The 26688-nt window shown below is 35.3% G+C and overlaps 2 long non-coding RNA genes and 3 gene segments (V, D, J or C); 3 read left to right on the plus strand and 2 right to left on the minus strand.

Annotated features, from left to right (window-relative positions):
- Positions 1 to 2498: 2498 nt before the first annotated feature.
- LOC125247324 lies at positions 2499 to 4520 on the minus strand. Its single transcript, XR_007180056.1, has 2 exons — positions 4332 to 4520; positions 2499 to 2993 (listed from the first exon to the last, which is right to left on the minus strand). It is a non-coding gene; the product is annotated as an uncharacterized LOC125247324 (long non-coding RNA).
- Positions 4521 to 5611: 1091 nt separating this feature from the next.
- LOC125247941 lies at positions 5612 to 7486 on the plus strand. The segment is given in 3 exon segments: positions 5612 to 5678; positions 6967 to 7059; positions 7146 to 7486. Coding segments are annotated over 3 exon segments (501 nt in total).
- A 1162-nt stretch (positions 7487 to 8648) lies between these two features.
- LOC125247330 lies at positions 8649 to 9632 on the minus strand. The gene is made up of 4 exons (XR_007180063.1): positions 9505 to 9632; positions 9300 to 9425; positions 9002 to 9114; positions 8649 to 8764 (listed from the first exon to the last, which is right to left on the minus strand). It is a non-coding gene; the product is annotated as an uncharacterized LOC125247330 (long non-coding RNA).
- Positions 9633 to 10844: 1212 nt separating this feature from the next.
- LOC125247308 lies at positions 10845 to 11566 on the plus strand. The segment is given in 2 exon segments: positions 10845 to 11028; positions 11130 to 11566. Coding segments are annotated over 2 exon segments (366 nt in total).
- Positions 11567 to 15209: 3643 nt separating this feature from the next.
- Positions 15210 to 17433, plus strand: LOC125247298. The segment is given in 2 exon segments: positions 15210 to 15599; positions 15766 to 17433. Coding segments are annotated over 2 exon segments (378 nt in total).
- The last annotated feature ends 9255 nt before the right edge of the window (positions 17434 to 26688 follow it).

The following is a 26688-nucleotide window of genomic DNA, read 5'->3' on the forward strand; positions in this document are numbered from 1 at the left end:
CCTTCATAGAACAAAGGATGATGAGAAGGAACATCATTGTTGTTTGACTATCCTTGATCAAGTCTGTACACCATGACTTGACCTGCTAGATAAACCATTTGATAACTGTGAGGACGTGCTGTTTGTAGATGGCTCTGTCTTCAGAGACAAAACAACAGACTGGAATAGCGAAGGATAAGTTGTGACCATGGAATGTGAAGTGTTGGTTTCAGGGCTACTGTCCTCTAACTATTTGGTACACGCACACGAGTTTGTGACCCTCACTGGAGGGGGTAGACTGACTGAAAGAATTGTGGTACCAATTGAGAAACAGAGTAAAGAAAATCATTGCACAGTAAACAACTGTGCTTCAGAAGTACACCAAGCATTGGCTGAGGTACCTGCTAAATTTTGGGCCAAACATAATAAAGTGGTCATGTTTGTCAGAGAGTGTGTTGAGACTGCAGACTGGACTCTCAAGAAAAGAGTGACAATGTGAGTTACAGTGAGAAGTTAGGAGCTTTTATGACAGAATACAACGGAGAAGTCAAGGTGGAAAGAATTGTGATTATCTATACAAGAGCTCATTATTAGTTTGGGGTGGTAGATGATCTTTGGGGTGCTGTGGTTTGAATTTCTGTTTATGCCTAAAGTAATAAAAAAGTTTCTGTTTCTTTAGGAAGTGCTGGAGCAGACACAGGAGATTGTGTGTAATCTGTTATCTGAAAATAACCATGATTTTTCTAACTCTGTACAGAGCATGTTCAGAGACAGAGAAAGCTGGAGAAAATCTGGTTGCAGAATTAAAGATGGACTTTAGTTTAGTGTTGATGGCAAATGTTGTTTAGAGAAACATGTCTCCAACCACTATGATCAATTGATGAACAATGCATCAAAAAAGGGGGATGGTAACTAACGAATGTATGGCTGAAAATATGCCTGGACTTTTTAAATTAGGTTGGAAGAGCCCATTTTCGGGAATAGAAGGGGCTAAACAACGAATGGCATCGACAGAATTGTGTGAACATGACATGTTGAACTATTGCAAAGAAATGTTTTCTATCCTGTCTAAAATTTGCATGTAGGTGAAACCAGCTCAAGGAATTCCACATCACCACTGAGGTTGGACAATGACATCGTGGGCTACAAAATGGATCTGTTCTAATAAGATGTCATAGAACCTAAATTTGCATGCTATATGTCTGTAAAATGAAGGATTTCTATGATTGGGTGATGTATCTGAATTTGTTGTTTGTATGACGATCAGAAATGAAGAGCATAAATGTGACGTAAGAACTTAAATTTACTGTATAAGATACTTTAAGATGAATATGGATGATTAGTGGTTAATCCTCAAAGAATGTGATAGTAAAATGTGACTGAGGTATTTGACTTCATGGTAAAGCCCATTCTTTATCTATCCTATTTAGCTTGCTAAAACACAGGGTCTATCCCCACAGAAAAAGCCTTAAGCATTTTCTAACTTTCTTCACAAATTTAAGAGTGTGATGTGAAATGAAGTAGAAGTAATCATTAGTTATCAATGAATGATAAGAAGAGGGAATTGTTGTGGAAATTTTAATTTTTCATATGCTTTTTACCTGTATTCTTGTGAAATATGATGCTTATGGAACATAATATGATGTTGGCTTCATTGGTAATGTTTAACTTACACTCTGCAGGTACTTGTGTTTCTGTATGACCTGTCTGACCTTTCTTGCAAGAAATAAAAGCTTTAAAGACAATTGGACGTGTTTGTCTCTTATGCAGTAGAGTCGGAGTTGATTTTTTTTTTGCCACAACACTCTGTATATTTACTGTTACTGTGATTTGGTGATGTAAAGCCTTTCTTTTAACCCTGTCAGTAAAACTATTGGACTCTGAATGTATATGGTCCTGATCTCTCTTCTGTCTTTTGCATTCAGAGGGTGTTTTACATGAGCGGCACATGCTTCACTGCTCTGAATGTGTTTATAGCTCTATGAACTGAACATGAAATGATCAAGAGCTCTTCTTCATCAACCAACAAACATGACTTTCAGCTGCAGCTGCTCATACAACACAATCACACACAACACTGATCACAGACAAACACTAATAACACTAGATCATCTAAATCAACATCAATCTTGTGTTTCTGAAGAGAATGAGTCAGTGTTTAATATGATCATCATGTTTTAGGTGTAATATATGATCCCTGTCAATCAAACTGAACAGACTGAATTCAGTTGATTTTCATGACATTTTCATCTATCTATTTTCATCGTGACATTTTCAGCAGAAGTGAAACTGGTGTGTTCCAGTCCAGATCATGTGACCAATCAAACAGTGAGACTGAAAAGCCCATTTGCATTGTCAGGGTGGAGTGATTGTGATCCTCTCAGAATAGAGCAGCTCTGTCTCCAGAGACCATGTTCAAACCCCAAGAGCTTTATTTGACTTTATTTCCTGCTACATCAAGCTTGTGAAAAGCACCTGCATCTTCATCTGTTAGTTGAATGATGTTGTCAGACACAAAGTGAACTTGTTGAGAAGCTTTATTGAATGTTACAGCAGATTGAAAGATCACACAGTGCTTTGACACGCCAGCTCTCTTTCAGTATTGAGTTGTAAATCACTACAGCTGCAGCACTAGACTCATGTGAATCCTGCCTGACACAGGACACTCAGATACGGCTCATCTTCAGGAGAGAAACATCAGCACTCAGAGCTCTTGTGGAACGAGACCTCATGAGGAGCTCCATCATGTGTTACTCTGCAGACGTACACCTTTCCCTCTTCCCAGCGTGCTTTGCTGAGGGTCAGGACGCTACTGCGGCTGTAGCGGCCGTCCCGCTGGCTCTCCGCGCTGGTCACGACCCCCTCGGTGACCTCTGACCCGTCCAGTGTCCAGCTCACCAGCGCCCCCTGTGGAGAGTAAGAGCTGAGCAGGCAGAGCAGTGCGGCTGAGTCTCCAGAGATCTGCAGAGAAGAGGGCGGCAGCAGAGACACTGAGGGCTTCACTGTGGGACCAGCTGCAGGAGACAAACACAACACATTCACAAACACTAAGAAAACACACTGTTTCACTCACAGTGAGACACATTATGTAAATATGTTTAGATTTTTTTTAAGGAATAATGCTGTTCTTCTGAATGTATAAATATAACAATATCATTATTTTAGATTAAATAATTATAAATCAATATCACTATCACTTTACTTAAAGCCTTTATACACAATACATTATAAAAGTATTTTAATACATTAATTAAGCATTGTTATACACATTATAGTGTATGTATGATCTCATGAATAATTGTAACCACAGTTTCACTGTAAAAAGAAATAAGGCAACCTGTCGCATTCAGCTAATTTGCTTCAGTTAAAATCAGCGTAAAAACTTTTGTTCATCTAATGAGTAACACATAGTCTTCTGAACTTCTTTTCAAGGAATATTTATCAATGCACTCCTTGTTTTTTCATCTCCATGTTTTATTTTCAGAGCTACACGACATGAACATCATTTGCCTCTTTAAACTAGAGACACACATTTTAGCCATTTTCACCCAGACAAACAAGCTGCAAAAGTTGCAGAGAGAAGAACATAAACCTCAACACACAAATCTCAAACATGATGATCAACAATTATAATTCAGTGAAAATATGAACTCTGAACCATATGACAGCTGAATAACAGTGACAACAACAGCATAAATCAAGACAGTAAATATAGAGCAATAATCTTTTTTTTTTTTTTTTTTTTTAATAATAATAATTACCTCTTTTTTTTTTTTCAACTTAGCTAGCTTTGAAAATAAAACATGGAGATGAAAGAACAATGATTAGCTGCTCACACTGATAAATGCTAAATATTATTTAGTTTCCTTGACAAGAAGTCTTCAGTTCAAAAAACCTGCTACTCATTAGATGAACAAAAGTTTTTACGTTGATTTTAACTGGAGCAAATTAATTGAGTTAACTTAAAAAGTTGAATCTGATAGTTTGCCTTATTATTATTATTATTTTTAAAGTTAGTTCAACTACTTTTTTTTTTTTTTTGTACAGCTCTATTAATTGTTACACCTTTAGAAAGTATATGTTAAAACTCATGACAAACAACCAATTTCAGATGTAGAGATTTGCAAGAAATTTGCAAATATTATAATGCATTTGCTTTGGCTACAATTATTTATGAAAAGATATGAGGCATTATAACGTACATTATGAATAACTTTAAGGCTTCAAGTAAAGTCTCACCACAATATCTAATAATGTTTATTATTTAAAAATGTTGTTCTTGTTTCAACTGTAAAACACTTTCTGAAATCTAAGTTGTATATTTTTTTAAATATGAAATGAAAAGGACTTACCGAGCAGCAGTTTAGTTCCTCCACCGAATGTGTACCACAGTGATACAATCTAATGAAACGGTCGTACAAAAACCTCTATTCCACTCGAGTGAACACAAACTCCAGCAGAGAGAGAGAAACAACACTTCAACACACTGATATTAGAAGAAACTCACATCTTCTCAACACTCAAACATTCAGTTTGGATGAAATGATGTCTGATATAACACTGTTAATAGAAATATATATTTGATGATCTGTGAGTTTCTCATAATGATCTTCTGTTGTTCATATGAAGCTCAATCATCATGATTCACAGAAAAACCTGCAGCTTCAAATAATTCATCAATAATTCTGAACATTTCATATTCACATTGTTTAATCTAGTGTCACATGACCTGATTATGAGTCCTGATGAACACCATCGGGAACATAACAGGACATCAGGACTCACAAACACCATTATGTACATCATTTCTGCTTTACTCTAAAAACAGTAAAATTGATTTATTTTGTACTTGATTTCTGATGTTAACATGCTTTGAAAGGTGTAGTCCATTACAGTTTTTCTCAGTCTCTTTGGCACATTTCTCAGATCAGAATTGAAATTCTCTTGTTCATCCTCCACATCATCTAGTCACTTGTGCATCATAAAAGCAGTTTCTCATTCTTTTGAACACATTGAAAATGCTTTAATACATTCAGGCAATTGATCATGTACAATTATTTCCTACATTATCAATTGATAATGTCATGTTGCTCAAAATGTGTTATATGGTTCTCTGTTGAATAGTCTTACCCCTCAAAACATCTAGTCATTAGTTCATCGCACAAGTCATTAAATGCAAAATGGTTGACCTAGTTATCATAATGTCAAGTATATTATCTAAACATTTCTATTAGACTTTTGTAAATGTGTCCTGAATTGATGAATATTGCAGGTGAATCCTGAATTTCACTAATGTATTCAGGAAAATGTAAAGCATTAGATCAACCAATGACACAACCAGTTCTCTAAAGCAGAAAGATGCATGTTATGAATCTTCAACTGGAAAGCATATATAGACAGAAACAACACAAGAGTTTCAGTTTCTGATAATGGAAGAACAGGGTCAACAGCTGGGAAGAAGAAGAAGAGTAAGGATGTGTGGTAGAAGGGTATGGAGGCCAAACAGAGGAAGAGGTAGATAAGGCAAAGGGCATAGGCACGTTTCTGGTGAAATGAGGCCCACTATGAGGCCTCTTGTTCTCATGATCTCATGTTCTCAATCATGACCTGACAACGGCTTATGTGGGTCTAAATGTGCAGCCGAACGTTTGGAGGAAAAATCTTTCCTCAATCATTCAAGCATTTCATAGACATAACAGGTATGTATTTCAGCAATGTGCACTGTACTCTAATATGGTATGCATGCTATAATCTTAATATTACAGGAGCATATTACACTTGCTTTACACTTACAGTATAGTAGGCTAAATGAACTCTATACAGATACGATATCACACATGTTCACAATCACATGAATATATATACAGTGTATCAGTGTATCAGTGTCTTGTCTTTTTCATTTATCACAAGGACATTTTTCAGTAATTTGTTCACTGTCATAAAAACCATAGCCATAGTTTAGGCTACATCTGAAATATTCATCTCTGTTATATTGACAACATGGCTAAGCATTTTGACTATCATGTTCGAGAACAATGACACAAGGACTTGATATGTTCATTGACATAAATATTTGCTTTTGAGAGATGAACTAATGATTTTTCAGGTAATCCAAAATGTTGTGCTGTTTGTATGAATTATTTCAAGAAATGAACATACAGTTTTGTAAATTGTAAGGATGATTCAAGAAATGTACCAAAGCAACTGAGAAAAACTGTAATGTGTTTATGAAGAAATAGTTAATGTGTTTGACAAATATGTTTAAAATTATCTATATGTATGATTCTCCAGTAATTTTGGTGGCCTAAAAAGAAAGAAAGAAAGAAAGAAAGAAAGAAAGAAAGAAAGAAAGAAAGAAAGACCACCATGGCCACCATGTTGAGATCACATGACCAGCTGAATTCTGCTCACTTTATCTTGGTCACATATTATCAGAAACATTCACCTTATATAAATGAATCATGAGAGTGAATAGATTATTTCTACAGCGGCACTGAAAGCTGAAAATGCTTCATCCACACTGATAGATGTTCATATAGTCTGCAAAATATAAACAAAAATAAATAAATAAATAAAATTTATAATTAAAAATTAAAAATATTGTACAATTAATCAAGATGTACAACATCAGTCTGAATGTAAAATCTTAGGTTGCACTTTATTTCGATGGTCCACTTTAGATATTCTACTAACTATAAGTAAATTGTCAACTACATGTCGACTAACTCTCATTAGTGTATCAGTAGACTGTAGAAGAGTGTTAGGTTTGGGTTTGGGTCAGTAGAATAAGTTGACATGTAGTTGTAAAGTTACTTACAGTCACTTGAATGTCTAAAGTAGACCATTGAAATACCAAATCTTATATGTAGAGAGTTTATTAGTGTGTCTGTTGTAAATCCTGCCCACTTGTTTGCATTGTGACACATGCTTCAGTGCTCTGAGAGTGTTTATAGTGCTGTGAGTTTAACACTTCATGACTGAGAGCAGAACAGAACACAATCTTCATCATCACACAAGACAAAAGAACAACAATGAACACAATCACCTTCTTCATCTGGACTCTCACACTGTTTATTCAAGGTAAATGTTTCAATAAAATTTCACATTAAAATATTATAATATCATCAACAGTGAATCTTACACAAATATTCTGCTTTTTCTATCAGGTTTCAGTGGACAGGTGACTGTGACTCAAACCCCTTCTGTAAAAACGGTTCAGATTGGTGAATCAGTGACTATAAACTGCAAAACAAACACAGCAGTGTATGATGGCTGTCCAGGTTCATATACTTGTATGGCCTGGTACCAGCAGAAACCTGGAGAAGCTCCTAAACTCCTCATATATTGTGCAACAACCCGTAATACTGGAACTCCATCTAGATTCAGTGGCAGTGGATCCAGAACTGATTTCACTCTGACCATCAGTGGAGTCCAGACTGAAGATACAGGAGATTATTACTGTCAGAGTTTACACTATATCAACAGTCAATATGTGTTCACACAGTGATAAAGAGTGGTACAAAAACCTCGGTCAGTCAGACGTCACAGTGATGCACTGATACAGCTGAGAGATACTGCAGCTGCTGATGGAGGATCACAAACAACACAATGGTGTATCAAACCTTTCAGAGACTTTATTTATTTATTATGATGTGTTTAGTAAACATGTGACATACAATCTTATATCCCTTACTAAACTGGACTAAAATCTGGAGAAAATGTGAGTGGTGCTCGTCCCTGCAAAACTTTACACTACAATATTATCTGTATTATTTACTGTAGGAAAGTCAATCCCTTTCATTGCACTTCCACACTTCACCACTAGAGGGTCACATGTCTTTTATATTTTCTACACACATTTCCTTTAAGACCGTGACTGCATCCAAAATCACATACTTAGTAGGTCAAAAACAGTGTGTGACAAAATAAGTATGTGTGAATTCACAGTATTTATAAAAGAGGAGGTGAAAAGTACCGGATGACCATCTGATGGGAACTATCCCATGAGGCCACGAGATCACATGATAATGACATCATGGCAGATGTAGTTCGTCCAGATTACATTCATACACACACTCACACTATACAGAACATACTTTAGTGATTGTGAAGTAATTACTTGTTCAAAATAAGTACCTGAAGAGAGTATGTGATTTCAGACGCAGTCCATGTGTTTGATACTCCATTCACTTTATCGATATATTAATGTCTGTTAATCTGTTACCAGATCAAGATTACTTTGTCACACTACATGATATTTGTGGAAGTGTCAGTGAATTTCACATGATGGCTGATTGTTTATTATTCATTTATGTTTATGATGATGAATGTTTAATATCTGTAACAGTTTAACAGAAGGATTGTTCATATTTGTGTCTAATTTTCATCATTTGTCTTTGTTTCAGACCACACTCACCCTCATACATTCACACAAACACAACTGCTCACAGACGTGACCTGTTTTCTGAATCCAGCGGATCATTAATAGTTTTGTGGATTGAACTCTTGGAGCTCTTACTCTCTAACCGAGTCAAGGACGATCTCAGCAGTCCAGAGGCTTCAGACACTGACAGTGTTTCATTATAAACTGATGAACATGAACAAACCTCATCTCTCCATTAGTCCAACTCTTCTGACTCATTTCAGAGAATAAAGTGTGGACAGTGAAGCTCATGTTTGATCATCAGGTGATTCTGTTCCTCTCAGAATAGAGCAGCTCCATCAGCAGATGTTCAGCGTCCTCACAGGAGCTTCATGTGACTGCAATCCACTGCTGCTCTTCTTTCTGGAGATACAAGTTCAAATAAGACCTTGTTATTACTAAAAGGAACAATAAATAAATACATAAATAAACCCATTTCACATTTTAAAAAGTCTGATGTTGAAGAAACAGTCGTGTCTGACTCAAATAATTACTGGAGAGCAGATTATAAATGGAGGTGAAACAGTCGCAGGTTTAGTGTTTGTTAACAGCGGGGTTTGTCGCCCATATTAGAGTAAGGATGTGTTTGTTGTTTATTACCTCAATGAAGGACAATGAACTGTTCATCTGTTTCATATCCTACTCTTTTTTTTCTTCTCTTCTTCCTTTTTATTCTCTTGTCTCTCGTAACACACACCAAAGTTCAGGAAAACCTGCAAACACACATTAACGACATTAATTTTTATAAACAACATTCATTTTTAATTTATGAATTATTCTGTCTGGGATTCACTGCATGGTCCACATGAAATCCTCTTTGAATTCTAGAAACAGATGATTTTTCTGTTCATAATGTGGGCAGCAGATGTACTAAAACACGTATCAAGGTGAGACTCACCAGTCTCCTCAACACTGAAGACAATCTGACCACTTTCATCGTCAGCTGTGCCGATTATTAATCCGCTCGGAGCATTAACAATCACAGACAGATGTGTATCAAGGGCCACACAGTCACCAGCTGGACCTGAACACACACATACTGAGCTGAAACATTCAAACCATTCAAGTTCATACTAATATTTAAATGCAGAACAATGTCTTACCATGAAGTGTAAGTAGAAGCGTTCACCATAGCGAGCAAAGTGCCAGAAGCACTGGAGATCTCCGGCACACAGCATGATGACAAAGTCAAACTGATCCACTGTCCAGAAGAGATATTATTATTATTATTATTTACAATAAAGCTGCTAATTGACATTTAATAGTGATGTATTGTTCTTTAAACATCATGTTTTAAACGTTGAATTAAAACATGTTAATAAAGATAATGAAAGTTATAAGGTGTATGTAATGATTCTCATATTTTTCGATTTAAAGGACATTTCACGATCAAGGACCACACCACAACCACGAATGTTGGAGAATTATTTACTGAAGAAAGTTAGGGATGAATAGGGAGAGGATGAAGGGGAAGGGAAAGGGATGGTTGATCTGGCGTCTGGGGTCGGCGGCCCAGAGTCTCAGGGTGAAAACATCATCTCAGTTAAATGTTGGCCGAGTGATTAGGACCCCTGATACAACCTGGAAAGGAAGAGAAGAGGGGATGATAAGGATGGTTGAATGAATGAGAGAGAGGGGGAAGGGAGGGTTCAAGAGAATAAGACAAACAGTACTGTAGGTTTTGAGAAGTCAGGTGATTGGTTGAGGCATAGCCCCGCTCCCAGACCTCAGCTAACTAGTTAACTCCCTTAAAGTTCATAGATATTTGTAACACAGTTTATTGTTGTGGGAAGAAGGAGGACGGGAACCGGCGAACGTTCAACGTAACTTTAATACAAAATAATCAAATACAAAGTTAATGTAAAATGGTGGCAGTCCCTCAAGGAGAACTGAGCTGTGCTGCCATTCTGGAGTGCAGAAGAATAGGATTCAGAAGAAAGTTCAACACTCTTACTTCAGCAATAAAATGTAAAAATAAATACATTTCAAGATTGCATTTCACTGTTTTTATTCATTTCGAAGAATACTGACTCTGATTTTGTGTGAGATGAGTAAATTCATGTCCACATTTAGTCTATACAATAACCATCATGTTCACTCCTCTGCACTTTATTTCTGTCAACATGAGGACAGAAGAGCTGTCAGTCAATACATGGGAAAACAAGTAACTTGAGTAACTTATTTGAAAAAATAAAAGAAATTTTGTTCTAAATTTAAAAGTAATGCATTACTTTACTAGCTACTTGAAAAAAGTAATCTGATTACATAACTCATTACTAATGTTACCCCCAACACTGATCCTCAGTGTCAAAGTAGTCAGAATATTAAAAAAAAAGAAAAAAAGAAAAGAAAAAAAAACGACTGAATAAACTAAAGATAACATTAGTCAGAATGTAAATCATCATTCTGTAACTCTAGTGTATATTAGTGTGTCTGTTGTAAATCCTGCCCACTTGTTTGCATTGTGACACATGCTTCAGTGCTCTGAGAGTGTTTATAGTGCTGTGAGTTTAACACTTCATGACTGAGAGCAGAACAGAACACAATCTTCATCATCACACAAGACAAAAGAACAACAATGAACACAATCACCTTCTTCATCTGGACTCTCACACTGTTTGCTCAAGGTAAGACTGATAAAAACTGACTCTGGTTTTGGTGTTCTTGTAAAAGTATATGATGGTAGTTTTAAACAATAATTGGTTTTCTTTTCTTTTCTCTTCTCCAGAATCCAGAGGAGTGACTCTGACTCAACCTGGAGTTAAAACTGTCCAACAGGGTCAAACAGCTTCAATAGAGTGTCATATAGATGTAGGAATATACAGCAACTACTTAGCCTGGTATCAGCAGAAACCTGGAGAAGCTCCTAAACTCCTGATTTATTATATAAACACCCTCCAGTCAGGAACTCCATCTAGATTCAGTGGCAGTGGATCTGGCAGTGATTTCACTCTGACCATCAGTGGAGTCCAGACTGAAGATACAGGAGATTATTACTGTCAGAGTTACCACAGCATCAACAGTCAATATGTGTTCACACAGTGATAAAGAGTGGTACAAAAACCTCGGTCAGTCAGACGTCACAGTGATGCACTGATACAGCTGAGAGATACTGCAGCTGCTGATGGAGGATCACAAACAACACAATGACAATGTTTAGCAACGTTTCTAAAGACTTATAAAATTAATTAATAGAGTGAATATAAAAAATATGTATAATCATTTATTTTTATATGAAATAACGGTAACACTTTACAATAAGGTTCATTAGTTAACATTAGTTAACTACATTAGTTAACATGAACTAAAAATGAACTGCACTTATACAGCATTTATTAATCTTTGTTAATGTTAATTTCAACATTTACTAATGCATTATTAAAATCTTGTTAACATTAGTTAATGCGCTGTGAACTAACATGAACAAACAATGAACAACTGAATTTTCATTAACTTATTAAACCACAACTTTACAATAGCGGGGTTTATGCTCTTGCCCAGCACTGATGGGTTTATATACAACCATCTGCACCAAAGCCTATGAGCACACTGACGCACAACGTAAAACAAACAGTGAACTAAACCCCGTGTGATGACGTAGCCACATCTGAACTTCTTATGAATACATGAAATAACTGTAACACAAACAACTTATTAACGAACACTATAACAATATATATATACTCACACATATATAACAGTTCTTTCTGGTCCTCGAATCTAATTCGCTGAAAGCTGTGTGATATTTTATTGATAACAGCACTCCTACCTTATCACTGTTATGGCGGCCAAGCAAATCCACCGTATGTTTTTACAAATACTACACTAGTTGTATCACAAACTACAGGTCTAAGAGTTTTTTAAGGGAAGAATGTCGTTGTTTAGACCTGAAATATGTGACTCGTATTTAATCAAAGCGCCATTTTACAATTTGTTTAGATGTTTTTGGGCATTTTATGTTTCCAGGCCGTCAGCAGCCGTTCAGTGCTCGTGTACCCGCTGAGAACAGCTTCATCTCGGCCAGTGCTTCAGGGATTTGCTGCTCTGTCTTATAATGGTGAAACATGAGATATAATACATTTTGGTACATAAAATGTGCATACAATGTAATCTATTGCTTGTTCCTGAGTAAATTGAATTGGACTATGTTAAATGTAATAATTTAATATTAAGGCTATATTTAACTTACCTCCTGTAGAGCACTGCTTTTGTTTTGTACTAAAATTCAAGAAACTGGGGCAAAAATGCCCATGTTTGAGTTTTTGTCTCATATTTAGATCGTATGAGTTGAGTAATATCACACGAGTAACAGAGTGCAACATTACACGTGTGCTGCTTTTGTCACAAATATAACGAGTGCAAATCCGATCTACTGATTTTATACAACAGGTCAGTAAATAAGAAAGTTAATATCAGTTTTAACAATGAAACTGTAAAAACAAAGCAGAACTGTTCATCTCCGTGCAATACACAGCAGTGTTTCATTCCTGACTTGAAGCGGCGCTACACAGACCGATCGGTGTATGACATCAAACTACAGCGAGAGTGATTCAAACACAAACAGAGCCGTTTGATCTCTACTTTGATATCGTCCATCGATCATTCTGTGTCTGACAAGCCTGAAGAGAACCATTTACTTCACTTCTCAATGGATGAACAACTTAATCATTAAGATATTTACCACCACCTACTGGCAGTTTTAGTTTTTTTTTTTTTTTTTTTTTTTTTTTTTGAGTCTCATTTTATTAAAAATATTTCATATTTCCATATTAATAAAATAATAATAATAATAATAATAATAATAAATAAAGGTATAGTCCCCCCAAAAATGACATTTCAGTAATCATTTACTCAACCTCACAGTTCAAAAGTTCATGTGTAATAAATTCTATGTTGAATCAAATAAAACTGTTACGGACAGAAGGGTAGGAGACAACAGGTTTGCAGGATATGGTATGTTGATTGACAAATGGCAGTCCAAACACAGGTGAACAGGTAAGTGAATGGTAGATAGAGTCCTTAGATTACAGCCCGGAAAGTACTGCGTAATTACAAAGAATTTACAGCGTAACTTTCAATAATTATAGTGTAACCATACAGTAAGTATGTGTAAGTATAGGGGAACAATATGCAAAGTCTTGGGAATAAAGGGGTAACAACCAGGAAAATAACAAATTATTTATACTGTAATTATTAAATATTAACTAAAGGGGACTTACACTGTTGTTATTATTATAGACAACAATCTTACGTTTGGGAGCAATTTAGCGAGAAAGTGCACTGATTAAGTTCTTTCAAGGCAAGTGTCACAGACACGCCAGGCTCCAGCACCCTCCAATCACAGCGCACACCATCCCCGGAATACTAATCACCGTCACCTGCACCTCATCAGCACGATCATCACCAGCACTACTTAAGACACACTCACACACAGTCACATTGTCCGGTCTCGTTTGCATCAAAGGACTTACCTGAATGCTTACCTCAAGGACTCCTCTTGCTACTTACCTGTACTCTGTGTACCCAAGCTCCTCTCCTCGTCTTCAGTCTGGTGTGAAGTGTTGTCTGAAGTCATCTACTCCATTCAGCAAGTATCATTCTCCATTGTCACTCTGCAACCACAAAAGGACAGTGTCATTCTTCATATCATTCATCAGTCATGAACTTGCATCTGTTTACTCACCTGTTGTCATCCATATACTCTGCTTGTGTTCAATAAACTACCTGTTAACCTATCTTCTGTCTCCCGGCTGGTCCTATTGTAACAGCAAGTAGAAAGAACTATTGCAATCTTTTTTAATACATGGGGAAATATGCTTTTGTTTCATGTAGTTACAAGGTAAGTATGACATTACGGGCTGTAAATGAAAGCGGAGCTTGTTACCCTCTTATTTCATGTAGTTACAGGGTAAGTAATTAATAAAATAACCAGAAAACAAGGTTAACTTACCATCACATAAACTCTCGGTTGATTAACCCAAACCATGTTTACTCGAGGTATGCAGGTTTCAAACCTGCAGTCTGGAGTAAGTTCAGTTAAACCAGAGAAACTGACCAAACAACATTCTCAATCGAGCGTTGAATCCAGGAGTCAAGGAATGGAGAACACAGGGAATGAAGTATACAGCAAGAGGAAACAAACAGACACCAACACCCTGGCACATTTTCACAAAGGTGCACCAAATACATTTGAACAACACGCCCTGTTATGTAAAAAAAAAAAAAAATTCTAAAAATAAAAAAGATCCTTAAGATAAATGCTTCAGATAAATAAAGTTTTGAGCTGCAAATGATTTCTTCACATGCATTTGAAATTGTCCTGTATCATTGTCAGCGAACGGTTACAATAAAGGTGAGGAACGAATCTATTCGCAGTGGTGTATAATTATTTAACAGAGCTCAGAATACTCAGAACAACTGCTGTATACACAATGAGAACTGACTGAGAACAGAAAGAAACACAGGGCTTAAATACAGACAAACTAATTAACCAAATGAACATCAGGTGCAAATGAATCAAACAATGAATCACCAAGGAAACAAACTGAAACACAATAAAATAAACTAGTGAAAACCTCAGTATCTCACAGTATCTCAGTAAAGGCTGTTGAACTGAACTGTTAGACGCTCCATTACTGACACTGCAGTTCCTCACAGTAGAAGAGCACAGTGTGTTTTAATGCTGCTGGAGCTCATGGATGTTGTTCAGTATCAGAGAACTGAGAAATCTTCCACCCTGAACACTGATATTGTGTCATTCAGAAACACAATGAAACCAAAGAGCTGCTGCAGTTTATTACATGAACTAATAATGAGCCCAGAACAGTGTAGAATGAATGATAGAAAGTGTTCAGTGACCTTACAAAATATTAATAATGACCAAATCAATAATATACATGATTCTGTCAATAGACTTCAGAAATGTGTGTATAATTGTTTGACATGTTTCACAGCATGAGGAAGTTGTTGGAAAATGTGTTTGTGACTGATCTACAGTCTTCAGGATGATGATTTAAATAGAGAGAGTCACTTTGCATTGTGACACATGCTTCAGTGCTCTGAGAGTGTTTATAGTGCTGTGAGTTTAACACTTCATGACTGAGAGCAGAACAGAACACAATCTTCATCATCACACAAGACAAAAGAACAACAATGAACACAATCACCTTCTTCATCTGGACACTGATCTGTATATCAGGTATACAGTGAAACTCTGACTCTGAAACTCTTATAACTAAAAAAATAAAGTTAATAATGTATATTTAATGTATATTTTATGAGTATAATATCTATTTCTAATATGACACATCATGTTTCTATTGCCTTGTTATACTTTACATCTGAATCTATTCATTTCTCTTCAGGCTCCAGTGGACAGATCACAGTTACTCAAACTCCTGTAGTTCATACAGTCACACCAGGAGAAACTGTTGTGATGAGATGCACCGCCAGCACTCCTTTAACAGGCTGTAACCCACCCTGTCTGTCCTGGTACTTACAGAAACCTGGAGAAGCTCCTAAACTCCTGATTTATTTGATCAACACCCGCCAGTCAGGAACTCCATCTAGATTCAGTGGCAGTGGATCTGGCAGTGATTTCACTCTGACCATCAGTGGAGTCCAGACTGAAGATACAGGAGATTATTACTGTCAGAGTTACCACTGGATCAACAGTAAAGCTGTGTTCACACAGTGATAAAGAGTGGTACAAAAACCTCGGTCAGTCAGACGTCACAGTGATGCACTGATACAGCTGAGAGATACTGCAGCTGCTGATGGAGGATCACAAACAACACAATGACAATGTTTAGCAAAGTTTCTAAACACTTTAAAGGTAAATGTAATATATAAGATGTAAATACATTATCTTAAACCAGTTTATTGTTCATTGACTACTCTTAGTATGTCATTTGTAGGTTTATTTCCCCAAAATGTGACATATCTAAAAGATGGCGCCTGTGAATGTGGCATGCCATCTTTAATATGAACTCTCTTGCCTTTTAAGTACGTTGAGTCTCTCGCCTACGATCGTCAGACCTTTTTTGACATTTGTATCAGTTACATGGATGTTTTTGAAGCAAAAATAGAAAATTTCGCTGACACACAAGGGAGTATCTTAGGTGATATTCCGTCCCCGACTGCTGGATGTTATCCTGAGAAAGCATCAGAGACGACATGGGAAACATGGTGGAGTGGTCGTCAGATTAAAGATCCACCTGCAAGCTGGCCTTCCACTCAGCTTCACTCAGGATCTGAGCCACTTTGCAGTTTGGCATTCGCCGATCCTGTCATCTCACTGCTAAATTCGAGCTAACCATCCTGCTCCTCCTGATTCCCCAGCTTGACTTATACAGGATTATATATATATATATATATATATATATATATATATATATAGTGATAACAACACTCCTACCTTATCACTGTTATGGTGGCCGAGTAAATCCACTGTATGTTTTTACAAATACTACACTAGTTGTATCACAAACTACAGTTTTAACCCATTTGTGCCCAAATTTTTCTGAATGGTTTCATGCATATAGTCCTATTAATAGTGTCATATGTGAACATATTCTGCATTTATTTTCCCCAGGTTTTTTTTTTTGTTTTTTTTTCTTAAAAAACGTGTTTGAATGTGTGGCAACTATAGTTGCCGGTGGGCAAATATGTTGTATGCACCCCTCAATGTAAAATTTGAATAAGAGGAGAACATTTATGCATCTAACTCAAAATAACTGCTTTCAACAGATCAATCAAAGTCGAAGAACATTCGATGCGAACACAAAAAAAGTTGCATCTAGCTTATAATCTCTTAATATGAAAACAAAACAAACAACAAATCCGTTTGTTTTAAAGTGGTGGAACAAAGTGCAGAATAACGTCCAGATTAAGTTGCTCCAACAGAGCGTTGTGAATTAAAATGTTAAACTACATTATTCATTAGAAAAAATTACATCTATATGTGACCCTGAACCACAAACCCAGTCAGAAGTCACACGGGTATATTTGTAGCTATAGCCAACAATACATTGTATAGGTCAAAATTATTTATTTATTTTTTTTCTTTAATGCCAAAAATCATTAGGATATTAAGTAAAGATCATGTTCAGTTAAGATATTTTGTAAATTTTCTACTGTAAATGTGTAAACAATTATTTTTGTGAGTGGATATACATTGCTAAGGACTTCATTTGGTCAACTTTAAAGGCGATTTTCTAAATATTTCGATTTTTTTGCACCTTCAGATTCCAGATTTTCAAATATTTTGGCCAAATATTGTCCTATCCTAACAAACCATACATCAATGGAAAGCTTATATATATATTCAGCTTTCAGATGATGTATAAATCTTAATTTAAAAAAAATTGACCCTTATGACTGGTTTTGTAGTCCAGGGTCACATACAACAAACAAACAAAAAATAAATACATTTAAAAAAAAATAATTAATCAACAAATAACAATATATAACAATATAAAATATTATGAAAGAAAAAAAGCACTAAACACGACCAATAACCTTTATTTATTAACCCATTAAACACAGTATACCCACTTACAAGTCATTTGACTTTTGATTAAGTATACAAAAAACTATATATCTCTTGTAAAATTTGTTATTTTGTTTGGGTGATTCTAGAGACCCTCATGATTATATATATATATATATATATATATATATATATATATATATATATATATATATATATATATATATATATGTCAACAAAAAATTCCTAATATTAACATGAAAAATACTTCACTATGCTAGGGGTAGGAAGTGAATACCTTGTTTTTGTTCTTGAAATCCTTTATTTGGATGTTTTCTTGCATGTCATTGAGACATAAAACATGGAAAACATCTAGAAAAAAACCTACAAAAGGAAAATGACAACCATACACTGTGGCAACTATAGTTAGCGGCAGGTGGGCTAGAATGGGTTTTTTTAGGCAAGAATGTAGTTGTTTAGACCTGAAATATGTGACTCATATTTAATCATCTCGCCATTTTACAATTTGTTTAGACGTTTTTGGACGTTTTATGTTTCCAGGCCGTCAGCGGGCGTTCAGTGCTCGTGTACCTGCTGAGAACAGCTTCATCTCGGCCAGTGCTGCTCTGTCTTATAATGGTGAAACATGAGATATAATTCATTTTGGGTTCATAAAATGTGCAGTCTTTAGTCTTATTAATCTATTACTTGTTCCTGAGTAAATTGAATTGGGCTATGTTAAATTTAATATTAAGGCTATATTTAACTTACCTCCTGTAGAGCACTGCTTTTGTACGTTTTGTAATAAAAATCCAGATATTGGGGCAAAAATGCCCATGTTTGAGTTTTTGTCTCATATTTAGATCGTATGAGTTGAGTAATATCACACGAGTAACAGAGTGCAACATTACACGTGTGCTGCTTTTGTCACAAATATAACGAGTGAAAATCTGATAGCCTACTGATTTTATACAACAGGTCAGTAAATAAGAAGTTAATATTGTTTTATTTATAGACACAATATTGTCTGTTTTGTTCAGTTTTGCCAATGAAACTGTAAAAACAAAGCAGAACTGTTCATCTCCGTGCGATACACAGCAGTGTTTCATTCCTGACTTGAAGCGGCGCTACACAGACGGATCGGTGTATGACATCAAACTACAGCGAGAGTGATTGAAACACAAACAGAGCCGCTTGATCTCTACTTTGATATCGTCCATCGATCATTCTGTGTCTGACAAGCCTGAAGAGAACCATTTACTTCACTTCTGAATGAATGAACAACTTAATCATTAAGATATTTACCACCACCTACTGGCAGTTTTAGTTTCTTATTTAGAGTCTAATTTTATTTAAAAAAAAAAAATAATAATAAAAAAAATTCATATGTCCATATTATTAAAAAAAATAATAATAATAAGGTATAGTCCCCCAAACAATGACATTTCAGTCATCATTTACTCAACCTCACGGTCCAGAAGTTCATACGTAATAAATTCTATGTTGAATCAAATAAAACATTTCTTTCTGAAGCTACTTTTTCTAATGTGTATTTGATGCTTTACACAATAATGACTTTTGGGATTAATTTCTCAGCCAAAATTGATGTGATTAAATTGTGATTATTAGATTAATCGATCCCCACATCATGTAATTAATTAGATTAAACATTTTAAGCCCTAATACAACCACACAAAAACAGATTAAATTCACAAACAACTGGAGTCCTGACTGTGAACATGGGAAATCTCACAAAATCTCTCACATCAAATGTGACTTTAGACTAAACAAATATGGTGGACGACCGGCAACAAGAAATGCCGATATTAGTTGGGACTGCTTTTTACAGAAAATTTGAAGAAAAAAAAGGGGATAATGTTTGGATGACGGTGTGAACATGTAATTCAGATGTTACAGATGGAGGACTCACCTTCCGTCAGCTCTTTTTGATTGGGTATCGTTTTATTTCACGTGATAATCTACAGACCGTGTGCGCATTTGTTCTCAGTTCCCCCACACAACATGATTACTGATCGTACATTTTCAAAATGTTAAATATTTACGATTCACAATCAGGACGGCTCTGACAGTCTTCCGAACAGATTCAGTCACTCTTAACACATCTCAGGAAAATCTGATAAGATAATCTGAAGAACCATCAAGACAATCAGGACTTTACTTAGGATTGTCATCTATATTTACATATTTATTGTTGTGTTTTGTCTATATTTTGTAAGACAGTCAGAATGTAAATCATCATTCTGTAACTCTAGTGTATATTAGTTTGTCTGTTGTAAATCCTGCCCACTTGTTTGCATTGTGACACATGCTTCAGTGCTCTGAGAGTGTTTATAGTGCTGTGAGTTTAACACTTCATGACTGAGAGCAGAACAGACACAATCTTCATCATCACACAAGACAAAAGAACAACAATGAACACAATCACCTTCTTCATCTGGACTCTCACACTGTTTGCTCAAGGTAAGACTGATAAAAACTGACTCTGGTTTTGGTGTTCTTGTAAAAGTATATGATGGTAGTTTTAAACAATAATTGGTTTTCTTTTCTTTTCTCTTCTCCAGAATCCAGAGGAGTGACTCTGACTCAACCTGGAGTTAAAACTGTCCAACAGGGTCAAACAGCTTCAATAGAGTATAGATGTAGGAATATACGGCAACTACTTAGCCTGGTATCAGCAGAAACCTGGAGAAGCTCCTAAACTCCTGATTTATTGGACCAACACCCTCCAGTCAGGAACTCCATCTAGATTCAGTGGCAGTGGATCTGGCAGTGATTTCACTCTGACCATCAGTGGAGTCCAGACTGAAGATACAGGAGATTATTACTGTCAGAGTTACCACTATATCAACAGTCAATATGTGTTCACACAGTGATAAAGAGTGGTACAAAAACCTCGTTCAGTCAGACGTCACAGTGATGCACTGATACAGTTGAGAGATACTGCAGCTGCTGATGGAGGATCACAAACAACACAATGGTGTATCAAACCTTTCAGAGACTTTATTTATTATGACATATTCATATGTTTTATCCCTTATTAACTGAACTAAAATATAGAGAAAATATGTGTTGTGCTTGTTCCAGCAACACTTGCCACTACAGTGTCATCTAAGGCCATTTTCATGCCTGGCTCATTTTAAACAAACCAGGGATAAGATTAAAGGAAAACAAATACATTGTGACACAGCCTGTTTCGCTGGTCCATTGAGTCAGATTCACTACAGCTGAGACCAGGTGATCTCAGACTGATTTTATTTATTTATTTATGTATTTATTTTTTTTTATTATTATTTTTTTTTTTGTGTGTATTTGAGCATGATTGCCATGTTCATATATGTCTAAACAAACCAAACTAATGGAAAAAATGTGTCACGTTCTGAAACAAATGCTCCAAACACAAGTGGTGCTCACTGCAGGACCAAATGATATCCAGCTCCACCTATATGGACATAATGGGTTTAGTGACAGGGTTAAGGCTGTGGTTAGGGTGAGGTTGGACTGTCTAGATCCACCTGTTATATCCAGAGAAGGGGAGCTGGACATCAAGCTCCACCCAAAGACAATACAAGCCGAGTTACTTTGAGCATCTATTCATAAAAGCTGTGTGTGTTTGTGAAAAAAAAAAAAAAAAAAAAAAAAAGTTATAATGAAAAAATGAGAAAAAATATATAAATAATTGATTTGACAAGATCCTTCATTAAACTGAGGAACCTATTCTTTCCCCTCTCTGCTGAGCTTCTTCTCTTCTCTCTTTTGTTTCTTCATATCGTCTTGTCTCACTCTCTCTCTTTTCCAGCTCTTTTGCTCTCTGCTGGGCTTCTTCCTCTCCCTTTGCCTCTCTTTCATCCATCTCCCTGAGGTTTGTCAAAAGTTAAAAAACGTCTTACTTTGTACATTTTTTTTGCAAGTGGCACTTTCATATACACTATTAGAGATGCAGAGATGTTGTTGAAAAGGTTCTGTGCATGAGTCAAGAAACTTCAGTAAGTCACATTTATGCGCATTATTTGAACATGGTATGAGGAAGTTTAAATGTCAAGCTCACTGTATTGCATTCACTTGTTCTGAGCCTAACAGAAGTGCATTTTCCCATTACACGTGATTTATGGAAGCATACGAGTAGCAATTTTCAATTTAAAAAAGGAATATGCAAACTGTCAATGCAATATGTAAAATGGTAATGTATTTCTGTATTTAAATGTACATTTTTCATACCATATGTGCAACATTTGGAGCAAGATGATAATTCAAACTTAATAATATAATTTACATTTGCTATTTCAGACACTACTTTTAACATACAATTTAAACATGTTAACGCTTTATAAGTTGCAACATTAAAATGAAAATGTATTACAGAAATTATATATTTATGTAGCAAAATGATCATTTAAATTTTATTTTTCTTAATTGCATTTAAACTCACAGTTAAAACACTTGCGATTGCATTTTCATTAAAAATCCCGCAATAAATGTAGCAAAATTCAACGAGGATTTGAAAATGCATTCCAAGATGATCACGTCTCCGCCCCGCCCTGTCAATTATTGCATCCAGACTTGATTTTCCTGCTCAGACAAAAACTGAGAACAAGCACCCTGCAATAAAGCAATAAAAGTCATCTGGAGAGAAGATCTCAAAGAAATAGCATAGGACAACGCCTTGCCCTCACACATCTACAGTATCTCACATAGGAGATAAAGATGGCCACTGGCTGATTGCAGCTATTGAAATATGTGACCAAAAAATTATTGTACTTTCAATTTACGGATATAACAACAAGGCGAACAATAGACGTATGTTAGAGAAACTGGGTAGGCTAGTGAATGAGTGGAAAGCTGTTCATATGACAGATAAAGTTGTTATGGGAGGTGATTTTAACATTGCTCCAAATTCTTGGTTGGATAGGCTACCTCCTAGAGGCCAACAACCTGAAAACAATGAAGTACCACACAATTTTTGTATTGAAACTAATACTTTTGACTATTGGAGATTGAATAACCCTACGAATTTGGAATATACATGGATTAGTGCTTCAAACGGGAACCAACGGTCAAGGTTAGATTACTGGCTAATCTCACATTCAATAAGTAATAATGTTCAGAAATGTGAGATTACTGCATCTCCGCTCACCGACCACTGTTTAATAAGCTTATCTTTGTTAGTAACCAAACAACCACGCTCTTCTGGTAATATATGGAAACTAAATAATAGACTTTTATCAAATGATTTTTTTTGCAAACAAATAAAATCCCTCTGTTTAAAAGTAAAAGGAATGGATATGTCAAATAAAGGGAAGTGGGAATGGTTTAAATTTGAAACAAAGAGGTTGGCAATTGAAATGGGGAAAAGCATGTCAAAAACAAGTAAACTAAAACAGAAAGAAATACTGAAAAGGATTAACATACTCTGTGGTAAAACTGTTTCGGAGGAAGAACTAACTGAGTTGAACTCCCTCCAAAAACAGTTTGATGAAATTTATTTAGAAAAAGCAAGTGGAGCCTTTGTACGATCCAGGGCTAGATGGATCGAAGAAGGTGAGAAGAACACAACATATTTCTATGGCTTAGAAAAATCTAGACAATCTAAAAAAAGTAGTCATAGAAGACCCTTGCCAAATAAATGAGGAAGTTCAACTCTTTTACTCTGACTTGTATAGCTCAAATTTCCACAAAGAGGACTGTGAATCCTTTTTTACTCAGATTAAGAGTAATATTAAAAGGATTGGGGAGAATGACAAAATAAGGTTAGAAGACAAAATAAATTTGCAAGAAATAGAAAATGCCCTGAAAAAAATGAAAAATGGGAAGTCACCTGGAATTGATGGCTTGACCTCGGAATGTTTTAAGTTTTTTTGGGAAGATATCAAAGAATTGTTATTGAATGTATTCATAGAATGTATACATGAAGGATGTCTTACTCCAACAATAAAAACTGGTATAATAACTCTACTCCCCAAAACAAAAAAAGATATAACAAATTTAGACAATTGGAGACCTATTACGTTGCTCTGCAACGATTATAAGTTATTAGCGTTAATATATGCAGAGAGATTGAAAATAGTAATTGATAAAATAGTAGATGAAACTCAGTCTGCGTTTATAAAAGGTAGAAGTATACATAATAATGTGAGATTAATATTGGACATGCTGGACTATCGGTCCTTTTTTGGAATCGGAAAGCCTGATTTTATTTATAGACTATTTCAAAGCTTTCGATTCTATAGAACACGATTTTTTATTTTCTACTTTAGAAAATTTTGGATTCGGAAAACATTTTTGTTCAGTGATCAAAATGTTCTATACTGATATCTACAGTTATGTCTCCTTAAACCCAGGACTAACACCTAGAATAAATATATCTTGCGGAATAAGACAAGGATGTCCAATTAGTCCCAAGTTGTTCATTTTATGTACACAGCTACTAGCATATCTGATATTAAATCATCCAAATTTTCAGGGTATACAATTTTTTTGATTACGAATTTCGACTCAGTCAGTTTGCAGACGACACTGTCTTCTTCCTTAGGGATAAATCTATGGTTAGCAATGCATTGCAAATAATTTCAATTTTTTCCAAAGCTTCAGGTCTTCGTTTAAATATGAAAAAGTGTGAACTACTTGCTTTATATGACTGTATAGACACAGAATTAATGTCAATCCCTGTTAAAAAAGAAGTTAAATATCTTGGAGTTAAGATGGTTAAAGATGAAAAACAAAGAGAGGAAATTAATATGAAAGAAAAAATTGATCAAATACAAGTATCCTTAAACCACTGGCTTAGTAGAGATCTTTCTATTTTTGGGCGTAACTTATTGTCCAAGGCTGAGGGTATATCTAAACTGGTTTATCCATGTCAATCTCTTTACATTGCCTCCAAAGAACGTGAGGAAAATTAACTCTATTATATATAAATTTATCTGGAGAAATAAGACCTACTATGTTAAAAAATCTCAGTTGGTTAAGGAGTATAATAGGGGGGGTATCAAAACAGTGGATTTTGAGGCAATGTTAGGAACATTTAAAATAAAGTGGTTGAAAGAGTTTCTATTGAAGCCGGATTCAATATGGTTTCACATTCCAAAAAGTATTTTCAAGAGATTCGGTGGGTTAAACTTTTTTTTGAAATGTGATTTTGAAATTTCTAAAATACCTTTTAAATTATCTGAGTTTCATAAACAAGTTTTGCATCATTGGAAGATGGTATTTACCCATAACTTTACCCCTCACTGTGCCACCTTGTGGAATAATAGAGTAATTGTATCCAAACAAAAAGTCTTTGTTCAACCAGCTTTGGTTTGACCAAGGCATTATCTTCGTTCATGACATTCTAGATGTAAACGGTGAAATCTTACAGTTAAAAGATTTTAAAAACAAATTTAATAATATTCAATGTTCTCTTAAAGAGTATAAGAAAATCTGTAAATCTATCCCAGTGAATTTGATACAGCTGATAAAAAACACAATTTGTTTTTCTAATGTCCAAATTAAACTTCCAAACTTAACGATAGGAGAACTAAACATTACGGACAAAAAATGTGACAACAAATATTTAAATAAAGCTTTCAAAGGATATATATATATATATATCATGATTATGATAGGAAGATAAAACTTAAAATATTAGATAATCCAACGAATTGCAGAAAAACATTGGAAATTTATAAAATGGCCAATTGCACCCAAAGTAAAAGAAATGCAATTTAAAATTCTTAATAACTACTATCCATCTGCGGAGACACTGAGGGGTAGATTTGGTTTTGAAGTTGACCCTTGCGACTTTTGTCATGAAAACCCAGAACGAACAGAGCATTTATTCTTCCTTTGCTCAGTTAGTAGGAAGTTTTGGCGAGATGTCCAAAGATGGTTAAATAATAAAATTAGCGAACTTGAACAATTTACAATAGAAGATATTCTTATTTATAATTCTAAACTGAAGAGGGATTTTTCACTTTTGATTAACCTTATCATCATTATGGGTAAATACCACATTCACACAAGTAAATGGAAAAAACAATTGCCAAATATAAACTGTTTTAAAAATGAATTTCATATGTTGTTATCCTCCTTGAACCTTGTAAAAAATTCTAAACAAACTGTAGAAGCTATTTGTTATGCTGCTGAAATGTTTTTGATCCTGTAACACATATTTTATTTTGTGAACAATGCCTTATTTTATTTATTTATTTTTCTTTAATTTTTTATTTATTTATTTTCTTTTTTTTTTTTTTTTTTTTTTTTTTTTTCATTGTCAAATCTGCATTTTGTTGATGCCTTGCCCGGTTTTCTTATGCTGTTGTCTCCACGAGAGTTTGTAATAAACATTATTAAATTTAAAAAAAAAAAAAAAAATAAAAAAAATTGCCATACATTTAAACTCAAAAAAAAAAAAGCAAATATACAACAACTCCAATCCCTATTGGCCAGCGACAGCCTATGACGTAATATGGTGTGACCCGGACATATAAAAGGAGCGCCTGGAAAAACAGAAGACATCTCATCGTCTTTCGGTCCTGTTCTGTCTGATCGCGACTATATCGACTATGCCTTACAAATGTTCAAGAGAGTGTGTTTATCCGTGTCCCAGGGTTTGACACTTGATATACACATTTTTCTGGGCGTTTTTCTGTAGACAGGGCGCTGTCTTTGTGTTTGTCTGTTGTTTACTGTGAGCGTCTCCCTATCGGGATGCTCCGTTCTCGTGTCTGACGTCATCGCGTCCGGCGCGAGCGCTCCTCTGGCTGTTTTGTGTGTGCGGACGGCTCGACGAGTGGTTCCT

The sequence above is a fragment of the Megalobrama amblycephala genome, linkage group LG15 (assembly GCF_018812025.1).
Source record: "Megalobrama amblycephala isolate DHTTF-2021 linkage group LG15, ASM1881202v1, whole genome shotgun sequence".
In the NCBI taxonomy this organism is placed as follows: Eukaryota; Metazoa; Chordata; class Actinopteri; order Cypriniformes; family Xenocyprididae; genus Megalobrama; species Megalobrama amblycephala.